General features: G+C 35.5%; 1 protein-coding gene across 7 annotated transcripts in view; it reads right to left on the reverse strand.

Annotated features, from left to right (window-relative positions):
* PARP8 (poly(ADP-ribose) polymerase family member 8) overlaps positions 1 to 18,301 on the reverse strand; it is a 182,044-nt gene that overhangs the window by 93,891 nt on the left and 69,852 nt on the right. For 4 of the 7 annotated variants that reach the window (XM_063700756.1, XM_063700754.1, XM_031003421.3 and 1 more), the window contains exon 4: positions 5,217 to 5,254. In XM_063700756.1, the coding sequence (XP_063556826.1) occupies positions 5,217 to 5,254 (38 nt within the window). Of the gene's footprint in view, positions 1 to 5,216; positions 5,255 to 5,908; positions 10,641 to 18,301 lie in introns of all 7 variants that reach the window. The other 3 variants (XM_063700757.1, XM_031003424.3, XM_055367906.2) reach the window with 2 other exon arrangements.

The raw sequence follows: 18,301 nt of genomic DNA on the forward strand, positions 1-18,301 counted from the left end.
AACTGGTTAGCCATATGTGGAAAGCTGAAACTGGATCCCTTCCTTACACCTTATATAAAAATTAATTCAAGATGGATTAAAGACTTAAATGTTAGACCTAACACCATAAAAACCCTAGAAGAAAATCTAGGCAATATCATTCAGGACATAGACATGGGCAAGGACTTCATGCCTAAAACACCAAAAGCAATGGCAACAAAAGCCAAAATTGACAAATGGGATCTAATTAAACTAAAGAGCTTCTGCACAGCAAAAGAAACTACCATCAGAGTGAACAGGCAGCCTACAGAATGGGAGAAAATGTTTGCAATCTACTCATCTGACAAAGGGCTAATACCCAGAATCTACAAAGAACTCCAACAAATTTACAAGAAAAAAACGAACAACCCCATCAAAAAGCGGGCGAAGGATATGAACAGACACTTCTCAAAAGAAGACATTTATGCAGCCAACAGACACATGAAAAAATGCTCATCATCACTGGCCATCAGAGAAATGCAAATCAAAACCACAATGAGATACCATCTCACACCACTTAGAACGGCGATCATTAAAAAGTCAGGAAACATCAGGTGCTGGAGAGGATGTGGAGAAATAGGAACACTTTTACACTGTTGGTGGGACTGTAAACTAGTTCAACCATTGTGGAAGACAGTGTGGCAATTCCTCAGGGATCTAGAACTAGAAATACCACTTGACCCAGCCATCCCATTACTGGGTATATACCCAAAGGATTATAAATCATGCTGCTATAAAGACACATGCATACGTATGTTTATTGCAGCACTATTCCCAATAGCAAAGACTTGGAACCAACCCAAATGTCCATCAATGATAGACTGGATTAAGAAAATGTGGCACATATACACCATGGAATACTATGCAGCCATAAAAAATGATGAGTTCATGTCCTTTGCAGGGACATGGATGAAGCTGGAAACCATCATTCTCAGCAAACTATCGCAAGGACAAAAAACCAAACACCACATGTTCTCACTCATAGGTGGGAATTGAACAATGAGAACACATGGACACAGGAAAGGGAACATCACACACTGGAGCCTGTTGTGGGGTGCGGGGAGGGGGGAGGGATAGCATTAGGAGATATACCTAATGTAAATGATGAGTTAATGGGTGCAGCACACCAACATGGCACATGTCACATGTATACATATGTAACAAACCTGCACGTTGTGCATATGTACCCTAGAACTTAAAGTATAATATATATATGTGTGTGTGTGTGTATATATATATATATATATGTGTGTGTATATATGAATGTTTTCAAACTCAAATTCCTTCACTGGAATTCTCCATCTTGACTTCTAAGCTCTCTTTTTTTTTTTTTTTTTCTGAAAACCTCTGGGGACAGTTAGATTTTTAATGTGTATGTTTTATAGAGGACGTACAGATCTTTGTTAAAGCTGTTAACAGCAAGATATTTTCTCTTCACTTCTCTAACACTATGCAAAGCATTACCAGAACTTTCATGAACACTTGAGACTTGGGGAGAGATGAACAGAACTGTGCAAAAGTATTTCTTAAACTGTTGCTTTTATTCTGCTCCAAATACAGCATCATTTAAGTCAAGTCATTCCATCCCTCACTGATGTAACTTAAGATAAATAATAACTATAACTCTAAAAAAATTATATTGATTTCATGTTACATTCTGGAGATTTTTGCTGAATTTTCTACATAATTTCACCTCATCCTCTATAGCAGTCAATTATTATCACTATTTTAAATACTAGGAAACTAAGGCTCAGAGAAATTAAATACTATTAGTTAACTAACTACACACTAGTAAGTGGTAAAACTTGAATCTGCCTGAATCCAAAAATCAATGATTTGTCACTATATCATGTCCTTTTTCAAATATGGAAAGTACTGTCACTAAAAAGTTGCAATGTCTTATAAAATATAAATGTTTATTAGGTATAAAAACAATTATATTTTTGGGGCTATAATTTGATATAGACTGTATAGTATTCTAATTCTCACTTAAGAGGTTTATTCACAAGCTATACCTAATGCTCAATTATATCATGTAGGTCAAGACTCTTTAGACTCACAGGTGCTAGAGGATCCAGAAAGTATCCCTTCATTCCTCTACTAGGGATAAGAGAGTCCACTCCCAACAGTAGGTAAGCCTTTCTAATTAAAAGTGGAAAGAGAAAATTAAAGAACTCTGCCATTATAGCAGAGCCAACCTGTGACTTGTAATATACACAACTATTGTGTAATTCATTCTCTGACATTAAAAAAAAAAACTGTCTTCAAAATAAAATCCACAAAGAAGTACAAGTAAATCACAAGGCCTCTCTATTTCTTCACTTAATCATGAACAGTCAACATATCATTTAGTATTTCATTTGTATACATGCTATTATATATGCTGACTCAACAAAGGCCCTCTAAATTTTCATTTCACTAAAAGTATGAAATAAATTTCAATAGATGGCACAAGTTAATTAATAGATCACAATTATAAAAGGACAAGTCTGTTCCTAGGGACATAAGCTAGAATGATGTAATCTTGACTTTGGAGGATAATACTGATATATTTTCATAGAGCAAAGAAAATTTCATATGTTCAAACTTAGATGATTACTTAATAACTGATCCAAATAATCCAGGAAAAGTAGGCGGACGGGAAGCCTAAGGTATATTATTAGAAAGAATTCATAAATGTAGTATCAAGATTACTGCATTTAGAAATTGAATGCAACATTAAAGAGAGCTATTTGTTTGAAAGAATCTTTTAAATGGCTAAACTATTTGGAAGACAAACCAACGGACGGAAGAACAAGAACAAATATGAACAATAAAAATGGGCCAGGAGAAATAACCAGAGACATGGAAGAATTTTACAATTACGGACCAAATACTATACTTTTGCTAAAAAGTTTGGACATTTCACCAACATAGAAACTTTCAGTAAGAAGACATATTTTAAAATGACTAAGAAACAGAAAAACAGAAGAGATAATAATCATGGCAGAAAAATAAGACAACTGCCCCAGAACCATCCCTAAAAAGCTCAGACAGATTTGTTTGCAAGTTCTAGCAAATGCTCAAAGAGTTGTTTAATTCCTTCAGCAACTTAAGGTCTTTAATGCTAAAGTATATGACAAAACACATAATTCTCATAGCTCAACATTGAGTTATTTGCTAATATAATTTGTTACTTTATTGTTTAAAGGAAAAAGTAGATATGACACTTCAACAGATGCCAAACAATAGTTTGATAAAGATTTAATATTCATTTTTTTATAAAAAAAGCTTGGTAAATGAGAAAAAGAGTAATTTCCTTTCTGAAAACAACTGGAAGCATGCTCACTAATTTTGAAAAAAGGGACAAAGCTGCCAACTTTCTTATCTATTATTAAAAATTATTCCAGTGCCAACAAGAACAGGTATAAATGTTGGAAAGGAAGAACAAACACATAAGTTATAAAACAAGATGTCTACCTAAAAAGTCAAGCATATTAACCAACAACTCTTAGTACAAATAAATGTGGATTAAAATTTAATAATGGGGAGAACATTATCATATTAATAATGTTCACTGTGAAGAAAGCTCCATAAAAATACTAACACTACTTCCCCAGAGGCAACGGGAATCAGAACTGAATTACAGACTTGATTTTATCACCAAACTACATGTTTTGGGAAAATGTTATTTAATACTTACCATCTCTCAGCACACTTCTCTAAGTATGAATTTATATTATAAACTGCCCTGTTCTGCCTTTCCTACAGACTGGCATTGAGAATCAAATTAAATTACGTATGTGCAAATACTTGGTATACTGTGCACTGGACAGTGTATTTTGATATACTGGTTACATCAGCCAACTGAAAATTCTGCCCCAGTATTTAAACCAGAATGCACTAATCTCCGTCTTCTGTGATCATATTTTATTGCAGCATAACAACCTACTTTCACCAAACAGATTAAATATATATACTTACACTCCTTCCTTTTGGAAATTAAGTTATATTGAAAATTCATTGCAAACTTGCTCCAGTTAGAGAATTCAGTAAAAAGAGCACAAATGATAATCAATACTTTTTTTAGAATTTCAATGTTTGTATATTGGGATTTCCAGGTGGGGCTCCCGTAAAGTGTGAAAAAGCCCAAGTAATACCTCTTGGCCACGAGAGGGAGCTAAACACTTGGCCCACTTAGTTTACTAAAGGCATCTTCTACCATACATCCTGTGCTACAGATTAATTCACTTAGTGTCTTCAACCTGGGCTTTAATTTGTACTATTATTTCTATTACCTTGACTTAAAGTCCTGTACTTCTCATGGCTGACATCTCTATGATCTGCCTTAGATGAGAAGCACATTAATTTTTGTATTTAGAATAAATAGTGGGGCTTTTATTTCATAACATACTTGGCAAACATAGCATCAAAAACATGCTACATTACCAGACAGGGCTGATTGCATAGCCATCTATAAAAAGTATTTTTCTTATAAATACTTGTATTGGTTCTTCCAGTAAAATTTCTCTAGAACACTTTTTGTATTACTATTAAAAATAGGCATAGCCTTAATGAATAACTTCATTGTATAACTGTACAATAGTTTTATAGAATACTATTCTTAAAACATATGGAGAGCATAGCAAAATAATTGTAAGGAAGTTTGTGATTTAAGAAAGTATTTTCAAATGTAACGATCTTATAAAATGGTTAAATGCTTAATGCAAACTGCCGCAGAAAATACTTAAATGCTAAACAAGTAAGTTTTACATTATCTCCATACCAAACTATGAACTAATTACTATTTTTTAATACTAAAAAGAAAAAACAGATACACACACACACACTTAGAAAACTGACTGAAACAAATAAATGTTACCTATTATTTTTACATTATGAAAGGCCAAATGATGTTCAAAACTAACAATTAGACCATTGATCTCTTTATTTTAATTGTAATGATGTAAATGTACAGGCTGGAACTATCATAGGGATCTTTAAAGAACTTTTCATTGGGAAATTTTTGATTCTGCACTGTGTCTCAGAGTAAGACATGTACTTTGCAGGCAGTAAGCAGAATTCTTCTATAGCTTTAAGGCTTCCTCTACCAATGTTTCACCCCTCAATATATTTATATGCGTTTTACATCTCCAGAAGAAAAAAATATTCAAAGGAACCCTGATATGAATATCTGTAATAAAACAAGAAAAGCATACCTGGGTAATCTTCAGATACATGTACTGAGTAGGATACACTGTTAAAACAACAACAAAAAAAGGCTCAAGTTATTGCTAAGGTAGACAGGCTTTTATTAAAAAAAGACAAACCAAACCCATGTTACCCATTCAGTTATAAAGACGTAAGTATAAACAGGAAACTTGCAAAAAAGATTAGAAAACCACTTTTATATCCGCCATAAGAAACACAGGTTTTTAAAATATACTTTCCATTAGTCTAAATGGGTCTTAGTCTAACAGTTTTGAAATATCTTTCTCCCAACAGGGATATTTCTTTTAGTATAGATAGGTCTTTTATTTCAACAAGGTCTATTTTTCCTATTATATGATCATTTGTTTTCTTTGCTCAGATTTCATCAAATCATCTTTTCTTACCAAAAAAGTATTTCTCTTATTTAGTACAGCACCCAAGAATTTAAACATTTTTAATAGTTTCCCCAAAATATGAAGTACTTTTGATAATGTTGGTTTTTTTCTAAAAGAATTAACAAAATATAATGGAAGTATAAGTAATATTATCAGTCTTTCATCATGCACGCACACACACGTATATATAAATAAACTTTATTCTATTTTCATAAGGATTGAGTTGTTTCAAAATAATTTTTAAATTATATTTTAACAATTGCACAACTCCCTTCTCAGTAATCCCGCTGCCTCTATGTACTTACCTCATATGACATATGAAAATTGAACATATTTATCTGTTCATTTTTCTATCTCTGTCAACTAGATAGCAAGCCCCATGAGGTTAAGATCTACATCCATTTATATTTGCAGTGTCATCATTTACTTTGGTGCATGACATACAGCACATGTTTAACGTTAGCTATCTGACTGCATCAGTGAAGCTGCCACCTGCCACAGAAAAGTCAAATTTTAGTTTGTGTTCAGCCAATTATTTGCCTGTTAAGACAAAAAAAACCTAATTCTCTTTAAAGGAACATATAGAAGACAGAATCTACTCAAAGCATCATTCACAGGGTGAATCCAATATAATCAGAAATCACTTAATATATGTACAAACAGAAAAATGTAACGTATTTTCAAGAGAAAAGAAGATCCAAGTGTTGGGATTAGCCCACCATAGTGTTAAAACAGTTATCATAAGTATACTTAAGGATGTAAAGGAAAAACCAATCTGAAGAAGACAGAAACAAACAAAAACAGACTATCAGGGACTTATGGGGCACTAGCAAAAGAGCAAACATTTGTATATTACAGTTTTAGAAGGCTGAAGAAAGAAAGAATAATGCAGAAAATATCAAGAAGAGCTGAAAATTTCCCAATTTGAGTGAAAGACAAAGATGTGTTGAATAAAGAAGCTCAGAAAATCTGAAACAGGAAAGCACAAAGCAAATTACACCTAGGTACATGCAGTCAAACTGCTGAAAACCAAATGTAAGGAAACATTCTAAAAGAAGTCAGAGAAAAATAAAACGACATATTACACACAAGGAAACAGTGATAAGAACCAATGTTGACTTTTGGGGAGGGGAGGAGACAACTGTTCAGCCAGAATTCTCTATTCAGCCCATATATTATATATACAGATCCACCAAAAACAAAGGAAAAATAAAACAACTTTCAGATAAAAGAAAATTGTGAAAATTGGTCCCCAGCAGACCTGCAGTATAAGAAGTCTTAAACAAAGCTCTTCTGGATGAATAATACCAGACGGAAAGTCAAAAGAATGAAAAGCATCGAAAACTGTAAATATAAAACACTATTTTTTAATGCTTTAAAAATACATTTGACTGTTAAAAAGTAAAATTATAGCACTTCACACACATATGATTACAGCATTGTAACAGGGAGGGGTAGGATGGTCTTAAACAGTTGCAAGGTCCTTGCATATTGTGTAAAATGAAGTTGCAAAATCCTTACATATGATGTAAAGTGATATATTAACCCTAAATAACTATCAGAAAAGGAAATATCCCTATAGCATGTACACACACACACACACACACACACACTGCTTGAAAAGCTAATAGATAAATTACACAATAATTCTAAAAATCATTTTGGATCATTTAATCCAAAAGAAAGCAGGAAAGGAGGAACAAAAAACAGAAGGAACAAATAAAAAACAAAAAGTAAATAGAGCCTGAATCTAATCATATCAATAACTGCATTGAATGTTAATGGAACAAGACACACTGAATAAAAGGAAAAGATTACCAGAATGGATAAAAAAGCAAGGTCTATACTAAAAATACAAAAAAAATTAGCCGGGCGTGGTGGCAGGCGCCTGTAGTCCCAGCTATTCGGGAGGCTGGGGCAGGAGAATGGCGTGAACCCGGGAGGCAGAGCTTGCAGTGAGCCGAGGTCACGCCACTGCACTCTAGCCTGGGCGACAGAGCGAGACTCCGTCTCAAAAAAAAAAAAGCAAGGTCTATGCTATCTTTAAGAGATCCATATTAAATATAGAGACACATATAGATTTAAGTAACGAATGGAAAAGATACACCATGCAAACAATAAGCATCAGAAGACTGAGGACTAAAGATATAAAGAGATCATTCGTAATGATAAACGTGTCAGTTCGTCAGGAAGAAGGCATACCAATCATAAATGTGTATGTACCTAATAACAAAGCTTCATAATATATGAAGCAAAACCTGACAGAAATAGAGGAAAAATGAACAACTCAACAATCATAATTTGAGTAATTAACAGAACCAGACCAAAAAGAAAAAAAAGTTAAAAACACAGAATATTTGAAACTGATTTTCATAGAACACTATAACTGCAGAATATCAAGATAGATCATATACTGAGCTATAACACAAATCTCAACAAATTTGAATGAATGGATGAACATGAGTCAGCATAGCTTATACCCTGGGTTCCCTGGCTCATCTTGCCCTTATGACATTTGAGTCTTACGTCCTTGAAAAGAGTTCCCAACTCCACCAGTCAAATCCCTGGCACGCTGCTCAGTCCTTGGAAAGAGATTAGGAAGAGACAAAAAAAAAAAAAAAAACAAAAAAACCACACAACTGAATAAGTAGATGAGTAGAAAAGAAGTATGATTAGTAATCAGACCAAGTTTGATACATTTTTATTTCACAAAGCAAATTTTTTCCATTTAAAAAAATTTTTTTTAGAGATGAGGTCTTGCTCTGTTGCCCAGGCTGGAGTACAATGGCATAATCATAGCTCACTGTAACCTCAAACTCCTGGGGTCAAGCAACTGCCCCCTGCAGCCTCCTGGGTAGACTGGACTACAGATTTGCACCACCACATACAGCTAATTTATTTTATTTTTGATAGAGACAGGGGTCTTGCTATATTGCCCAGGCTGATCTCAAACACCTGGCCTCAAGTGATCTTCCTGCCTCAGCCTTCTAAAGCACTGGGATTAAAAACATTAATCCCAGTTTTAATTCAAGGAACACTTTTTGGTAACCTGGTATGAGCCAAACATTGTGTTAATGCCAAATAAGATTTAAACAGAAAAATATATATATATCAGAGGTAACACCTTTGGATGGTTAATTTAGAGGGAACCAGAGAATATGATACATAAATATGACAGACAAAGGAACTTGAACATTTTAAAGCACAGTAGTATTTTTTTTACTTTTTATATAATATAGACTCACATAAAGTTGAAAAGACTGTACAGAAGTGTCATGTATATTACCCAGTTTCCTCCATTGCTTACATGTTATGTACCTACAATAGAATATCAAATCCTGGAAACTGACATTAGTGCAAAGTTTGAGTATAGTTCTATGTTATTTTATCACATGTGCATCACATACCCATTACAGCAAACAAAATACAGAACTATTTGATCACACAAAAATTTCCCTTGTGCTACCTTTTTTAGAGACATATCCATCTCCCTTCACCCAAGCATCCTTAAGCCCAACAGCCACTAATCAGTTCCCTAGCTCTAAATTTTTTATCATTTCAAGAATAATACATAAATGGAATCAGAGAGTATGAAGCATAACAGTATTTCCAGGCAGATTAGTATTTTGAACAATATACTCTGATAGCTAATATTTAGGATAGATTGAAGAAAAGAGAGATCAGATTAAGAAGCTATCATAGTAGTAAAATATGAGCACATATCAGTGAAAAGGTATGTATTGGGAATAAGAATGCAGGAACAAATGGCAGATGTTGGACCTCAGCCAATAGAGCAGCTTTGGAAATCATGGCCCTGAATCAACATGCCAAACATTAGAAGATAAAATATCCATGACAATGGTGCCCCAAAACAAGCTGGGGGGAAATGTACACTATGACCCCATATGAATTCATTTTCCCGTGATCCATTCCTTTATACTGTCAAATGGTACTATGTAGAAATAAAACTGATGATCAAGGCACCCTTCTGATCTGGCAGTGCTATGTGACAGAAGCTTGGCAATGCCAGAGATTATACTCAGTACTAAGCCGAATTAATTCCCAACAGCCTACCATCTCAACCAATGGCAATTGGCTTCATTTTTCATCTAAATCAATGTCTGAATCCAAAATGAGGCCTTAATTCATTCCTTTGTCTACCTCCAGTTAGAGGGCCTGTTGTAGTTCAAGACAGACAAATAGGAGTCCAATGCAACTTTGAGGCTTACTAGCTGGGAGGCATAAGAAAAGTTGGTTAAACACTCACAGACTCAATCTCTATTTAGTAAAATGGAAGAATCCATACCTACCTTAAGAGCCTGCTGTGATGATTTAATGGCTTAACAGGTGCAAGGACCCCAGGACAATGCCAGACACATAACAGCAGGTGCTGAATAATTTTAGTCAGCTTCCAGTATAAGCAATTAAAATTTATAGGAGTGAAATTTACATGAATGAATGTTCTCTGGGGAACTCAATTTGCTAAAAAGTACAATATATTACATTTATCTGAGGCCCAAACCAACACTGATTATTTTATTTTATGGTCGTATTGTCCTCATGATATTAGGAGACATTCCCATGTTCGTGAACGTACCTAATTTTTCAAATAGAAAATAGCAAACAGAAATCCTGCAAATGATTCATCAGCCCCTTGTGCGACAGCATTTTCTCAGTGGTATACCAGAAGGAAAATCACCAGGACTGTAAAATCCTAATCAGTTTCACTTTGTGACTTGCAGAGTTCTAAGGGAAACAATCTAGTACAAACAGACATGGATGATTGGCTCAAGGATCTAATGAGTAGTACCAAAAATACATGGAAAGAGCAAAGCTTAAGTAGATTGCAGAGTACTGTTAGTATGTGCTGTACATAATAAATACCATGTAGCAGGCAGAAAATATTGTCAAGAAGCGTAAGTGAAAGTGAAAGAAGGTGGACATGAGAAGAAAGCAAAATCTAGAGCAAGTTCTGAATTCCTTTTAAAAGTCATACTCATCTTTTTTCCTCACATCCCTGGAGCAAGCTCTGAATTCCTATTCAGAGAAAAAAAAAAAAAAGCCTCCAGAATTTTGGGATATGCTGACTTACAATTAATTACAACAAGGTGCTTTGCCAGAAACTCAGGTCAGTCAAATATGTGTTTGGTATATATTATATGAACAGCGTGATGCATGGTTCTTAAAGTCACAACTTTGAAACCAGAATCTAAAAATTATTTTATTGCACCTCAATAATTTTCTAACAAAATGGTTACTTTCACCTCTTTTTCCTCTGAAAGCATCTGGCCCAACCAAAGACATCTCCCAATAGCCAACAACTTCTAAAAGAGTTCCCAGAGCAGCTGTCAGTTGCTCCATATCTACCTAATCCTGTATTCTGTTCATATATTTGTTTAGTCCTATAATTGGAACCATTTAATAAGGTCATTCTTGTATCTACACTTCCCAATCACTCCATTACCATCCTTTTCCTTCTGAAATGTCTGCAATGAGCTAAGAACAGATAGAGTTTGGTCTGAACTCCCAAGTTCATGGATCTAAGAAGAGTCTTTCAAAAGTAGTGGAAGATGGTAGTTCTATGTAATAAAGATTGGAACTTAGGCTTGAAGATGAAAGAATTTTAGACTTAAAAGAGTTTTTCGATGCACCAATTCATTATCTGATTTTACAAGCAGGGCCCATAACTGCCATCTGTAACGTAAAACTCCTGGATCCTCAGTTCATGCTTTTTCAACAACATCCAGAGGTTTTGACAGAACAAGTAAAAACCAGTATTTTATTGCACATTACCTTTTTACTTACCTGCTAATATTTAAAACAATTTCTCCAATAAACTACATCCTTGTGTCTTTTATCCCTCCCAGTTAGATCACACTTTAAGAATTTAAATAAGAAAAAGCAAAAGGCAGAAACAAAAAATTGCACATGACAAACAATCCTCTACCCTAGCGAAGATGCTTAGGAGTACAGATCTCAATTTTATTTACTCAATTAATTTTTAGTTTTATTTATTTATTTATTTATTTATTTATTTATTTATTTATTTATGTTTTGGAGACAAGGTTTCACTTTGTCACCTAGGCTGGAATGCAATGGCCTCAAGCCTCCCAAACCTCTGGGATTACAGATTTGAGCCATCGTGCCTGGTTAGGTCTCAGTCTTTGTTCACTTGCAAGTCAGCAGTTGAAACCTGAGACCACATCTCACCCCCAGACACACTGGAGCTTTCTAGAAGAAAATTCACTCCAGCACTTATTAACTCTGTCTTCTTTACTCTTCAAGTGCTGCAGAGTGAAAGAGATGCTGTCCCACTACCCACCTCCAGACCCAACTCTAGTGTCTCAAGCTAGAAGGTAATTTGGGGCATACTAGAAGCTCACCTTTGCTACTTTAATGCCATTCAGTTCCCAAAACATTCACTTTCATGTTCATCATCATTTCACCCTCCAAAAACATTTTCAAATTGTGCAGGTCAATCAGCTACAGCATCCTCATCCTTCACCACTATGAGCTACAATCTTTTTGTCATTTATCCAGGGTTGGGGAGCTCTAGGACCTTCTTTTCCTCTTTACCAAAAATCTTGACATCACTCCCATCCATTTGGACAACGTTAAGCTGCACGTAGTTCCATGGCCTCGTTTTCCTTATCACTAGCTCACCAAATCTCCAAATGGGTATACCTTGAAGCTTGATTTGGAGTGAATGGCTCCCCTTCTAAAATCTCAAACCCCCATGTCCCACTTTCTAACCACAATTTTATAATTTTCCAGCTCTCACTCCTTTCCTCCTACTTCTAACATCCTTAAACAATGCATTCAGTCTGTGTCTTTACCAGTCCCTCTGAGCTTCATTTTCATCTTCCCATGATTTTAGATACCTAACTGCTCTCCACAGCATCTTCAACTCCTTCAATGTGCAGCGCCTACCTTGCCCCTGCAGACTACCTGATCCTACCAGCTCCAAACTGCAGATTAGGTCATATTTGCCATGCTCAGCTCCTGGACCTGGGCTCTGAATGCTGCTGGAAAGGACAATGAAACTAAGGGGTCTGGTGCCCTACAGACATGTGGTTCTCAATATTATCTATTAACAACTCTGCTCAGTAACCTGAGAAACCCATTCTTCATAAACCCCCTTACTTTTTCTTCTTAGTTGTTTTTGCAAATTTTCACAGCTTTCCAACACCGTATAACAACCTACCCTTTCACTCTCATCAAAATGCTTTCTTTCCACATTAAGAGAGATTATCATATGGTTACTTCCTCAAGGCATTCCCTCTATTCTGTCTCCCACCAACCACCTACAAGTTCATACGCCTCTCCTTGTACCCAGGAAGAAGGAACTATCTGTCCTTGTAATCTAAGATTAATCCATCTACTTGCTGCACAGAACTCATAAACCCACACTCCATTTGGGGCTTTGTTCTATTAATTTAATCTAACAATTTCACAATTTGAAATCTATCAAACATATGTAACTATGTGAGTGGGGAAAAAAAACTAGCCACAAAGATATTAATGGTAGCATTATTTAAAATAAACAACAAATGTATTTGTTTTTAAGCCAAACTGCCAAAAATAGGATTATATGAACTACTGCACACAATATCTGCCCCCTCCCTTCTTCGGAACCACTCAACATGAAGACAAGAACACTGAGTTCTCATTCTAGAAAATAAAATGTGGCCAGGGGCGGTGGCTCACGCCTGTAATCCCGGCACTTTGGGAGGCCAAAGCGGGCGGATCACCTGAGTTCAAGAGTTCGAGACCAGCCTGGCCAATATGGCAAAACCCTGTCTCTACTAAAAACAGAAAAAATTAGCCAGGCGTGGTTGTGTGCACCTGTAATGCCAGCTAGTAGAAGGCTGAGGCAGGAGAATCACTTGAACCTGGGAGGCGGAGGTTGCAGTGAGCTGAGATCGTGCTATTGCACCCGGCCTGGGCAAGAAGAATGAAATTCTACCTCAAAAAAAAAAAAAAAAAAAAAAGAAAAGAAAAGAAAACACATCTTTCTCACCTAGAAATAAATTACGTATTACCCTTTACTAAGGTAAAAGGATGAAGACTATTGCCCAACAAACATTAAGTTAGTTTCTCAATAATATATTTTCCTATTTTCAAAACTTATTTTGGTAATTTTTTAAGTTATACTTTCAGCAAGTGAAGTAACAGGATCAAAAGTAATGTTTTTGTTTGTTTGATTTTTAGGGAAGTGGCCAAGTCAGCAACTTCTACGCTTAAATATTACACTATAAGTTAAATGTCTGGACTTCTAAGTAAGCTATTTTCTCAACAGGGAGGAACCTGAGAGAACTAAGTCTGACATTGATTAGTAACATTGATGCAAGCTTTATAATGGTATTTTAAAAAGCAAGTGAGAAAATGGTTTTTTACACTACCTTAGTTCCATGCAAAAGACAACAACATATTTAAATAAAGCTGTGCTTCTCTCTTTTTCTTTACTCATGACTACAAATAAAAGGACAACAATACAATTCCAATAAAATATGAATAGTAGATAGAGCATGTCAAGTCATCAAACACTAACACCTCGATTAAATTAATTATATAAATATTATTTCCATATTGCATCCCGAAAGTTTAATATCTGAGCTTTTCTTTACTGAACACTTTGTAACTATAACTAATTCAGTATTCTTTTGATAAATATTCACTAACATGTAGATGTTTTTACCTTCACTGTTTTATATCTAAGTTCAAGTTCTAAGTGGTCATAAAAAGTTTAAAGAGGCTATAAATGATCTGCACAGCATACCAAGACGGAAAAACTAAATATGACTGAATAACTCTATAGCTCAATTAAGGCTTTGTCAAGGAAAGGGAACAAACACTATAAATATTTAGAAAGAACTTCGATAGTATGATACAACCCTCAGCATCTTAAATATTTAAGGCAAATAAAATAAGTTCTTTCCAAGTTAATTGCTTGTGGAATATCAAATATATAATCTTTTTTTTTTTCTTTTGAGAAAAGGTCTCACTCTATTGCCCAGGCTGGAGAGCAGTGGCGCAATCACGGTTCACTGCAGCCTCGACTTCCTGGCAACAAGTAATCCTTCCACCTCAGCCTCCCAAGTAGCTAGAACTACAGACCCAAGTCACCATGCCTTGCTAAGTTTGAAAAAATTTAGTGTAGAGATGAGGTCTCAGTATGTTGGTCAGGCTGGTCCCAAACTCTCGGCCTCAAGCACCTCCTAAAATGCTGGGATTACAGACATGAGCTGCCATGCCATGCTCAAACACAATTTTAATAGCACCTAAAGCCCCCGCAAGACCTTCCCTATCTATGCGTCTCATCTTTGTCTTGCCTCACTGTGCTCCAACTATTCTCTCTATGCTCCACTGTTCTCTCTATGCTCCAACAAAAAAGACTCCTTTCAGTTCTTGAGCATGTTGTGTTCCCTCTGCCTGGAATTCTCTCTTCCCTCCTCCTTTTGACCTGGTTAACTCAGTCTCATCCTTCAGTTCTCAATTCAGATGTCATCTCCTAAGAAAAAACTTTGATGACCTTTCACAGACTTGATCAGATCTTACTACGGAGCAGTTACACAGTTTGTAAATATGGCTGATTGTATGACTTATTAATATTTGTTTCCCCTGCTAAATCCATAGAGTAGAAGGCACCTGTTTTCTTCCCATTGTATTTCCAGCACCTACCATCTACCTAGCACATAGTGGGAACATTATAAATATATGCAGAATGAATGCTTACTAAAAATATATAAACGCAGGCCGGGCGCAGTAGCTCATGCCTGTAATCCCAGCACTTTGGGAGACCAAGGTGGGTGGATCACGAGGTCAGGAGTTCAAGACCAGCCTGGCCAAGATGGTGTAACCCCGTCTCTACTAATAATATAAAAAAATTAGCCAGGCGTGGTGGTGGGTGCCTGTAATCCCAGCTACTCGGGAGGGTGAGGCAGAGAATTGCTTGAACCTGGGAGGTGGAGGTTGCAGTGAGCCGAGATACGAGATCTGAGATCGTGCCACCTCACTCCAGCGTGGGTGACAGAGCAAGACTCTGTCTCAAAAAAAAAAAAAAAAAAAAAAAAAAAAAATATATATATATATATATATATATATACCCATTGATCTTCCAAGTCTGAATAACCTTCCTTACAAAATTATTGTGTAAATAAGAATTATTTTACAACCAGGAGAAAGAGCACAGACTTTAGTATATGATAGGCTTGAATTAAATTTTGCCTTTACAATATAAACCTCAGAAAATTAAATTGGCTAACTCCTTTCTGCTTATTTGGATTGATAATATCTACTCCCCTAGTGCTGTGAAGAGGATTACAAGGAAGATGAAATATGGAAGAATGCAGCTGATGTAGCGAGAGGAGATGATCAAAAAAATGATTTCTCAACTCCCTCCCCATCCCCATCCCCATCCCCCCACAAAAAAAATTAACGAATGAGTAAAAGCAGAATAAATCTGTAATGGACATCCAAAGGCCTCCTCAATATCCATTCCACTCATTCCTCTCCTTCTTCATATGGAAGCCCTAAGGTTTTCATGAGGAGAATCCCTTCTCCCAGGTGGAGAGGAAGACTGAATGACTGGATAAGCCATCAGGATAACAGATCCCCCTGCAATGGAAGGAAAGAGGAGTTACCTAGCCTGTGTCCTACACTTTGGCCCCAGTGGTTGTTGGTTCAGGGTGCTCCATTCAGAGTAGAGCTTGGGACTTTGATTCAATACCTGTGGGAAGTCTCTTGCTCCTCCTAGATGTGAATGAGGAAGCAGACAGCTCTGGTCTCTGCTGGTTAGCCTTCTCACACCCACAAGGAAGCCAGTCTAGGAATGTGCTTGATACAGAAAAATGTGAAGCTTAGAAAATGTCAGAGACAGAGGCAGAGCCCTGATGTAAACTAAGCCTATGTCTCATTATCAATAATAAATTTTTTATTACATGAACAAATAACTATCCTTTTTACTGTTTAAGCCAAGCTCGTCCAAGCCGTGGCCCATATGCAGTCCACGATGGCTTTGAATGCAACTCAACATAAGTTTGTAAACTTTCTTAAAACATTATGAGGTTTTTTTGCTATTTTCTTTTTTTTTTTTTTTTTTTAGCTTATCAGCTATCTTTAGCATTAGTGTATTTTATATGTGGCACAAGACAATTCTTCCACTGTGGCCCAGGGAAGCCAAAAGATTAGACACCATTGGTTTAAGCCAAAACAAATATTTTTGTTTCTTACAACTGAAATCATCCTAATTTTAGGCAGACCTGTTAAAGTGCTTGAGATGTTTCAGTGTAAGCATCTATAAGCTATTTGCATTAAAAACTGAATGTAAACATATAGCTTTGATTTAATTTTATGATTTTTACCTGATTATTTTAATGTAGTAAATACACAATTTGTTTAGAGTTTCAAGCAATATTCATAAATTTTATAGAATAAATTTTAGGTCATGATCTAAAAACAATTGTAATAAATTAGACATTTATACATTACACAAGAAAAAACTGCAAGCGCACAGGTTTTAATATTTTTCTGCTCGCCAAAGATAAAATCATTTTCTTCATGATTTAACAATTTTTCCCCTAGTGGTTACATGCTATTTCAGGCCTTCACAGGCACTGATTCATTACTCTGTTTAAATACTATATGTATGTAAAGCTACATTTGGAAAGCCCTAGTCCTATCCACTGCTTTTCTTGTATCTTTTTGGATACAGTCTTTTGGGAGAACAGCAACTAAGGAGGGCAATAGTAATACTTTTATAGACTCCAGAATGGTATTTCTAAGTGGTTACTAAAATCAGTTAGCCTTTCACTATTCATTAAGCTTTCAGAACATGTTTTGTTCTCACAAGATTGTGTAAAGTATAATTATTTGAATTACAAGGGCACTGTGCTTAAATCTGACATATTTTGATGACATATTTTGATTAGTAAGTATTTAGTTAGCAAATGCAACTCATTCTTAAGCCAATGAATATGTAACTAAAAGCCTCAGTTACAAAAATCTAAGACAGCCGTGTGTATGGTCTTACCAAAGTAAAGGTGGCCATTTAACAAGACAGTTATGATTACAGTGCCAATTTTGAATGTATGTCCAAACTAAGCTCTAAATGTAGATTTTTCATATGGAAGCAGAAGACAGAATGTTGACCCAAGATCCAATGAAACAAGAACTACATAAGATTTAAATAACTGGTGAGGGACATCTAATTTTGGCTATTTGTCTAGATACTGTTGATACTGTTTTAATATTCTATTTTCTAACATATTTACGAAGAAGTTCTTTTTAAGCTATATTTAATTCTGAATTTTATGGACGCTGCTTTTCTAAACTAAAATAAACATTTTAAAACAGCATATGATTCTCACTGATTACTCCAGAATTCAGAAACTCCTAATGAGTACCCTTATTCTCATGGTAAATATAGTTATTTTCACAGGTTGAATAAGAATATCTCTTCTTTTATTACCAGAATGTCATTGGATAACTCTATTTGGTAACCAAGGCTATCCCTGGAGTATCATATTTAAAATAATTTTCATTTAATCAGGAATAGCAAGCAACTATTAAGGAACAAGGAATGACTTTATATGTGGAATAAATGCCTACACACCCCTCCCAAGAAAACTGGCCTAAGAACTAGCTGATAGGTTCCCAGACTTACAGATGGTGAGGAAGGCCACTTTCTGGCAAAATGG

This window comes from Gorilla gorilla, chromosome 19, assembly GCF_029281585.2.
Source record: "Gorilla gorilla gorilla isolate KB3781 chromosome 19, NHGRI_mGorGor1-v2.1_pri, whole genome shotgun sequence".
NCBI classification, from domain to species: Eukaryota; Metazoa; Chordata; class Mammalia; order Primates; family Hominidae; genus Gorilla; species Gorilla gorilla.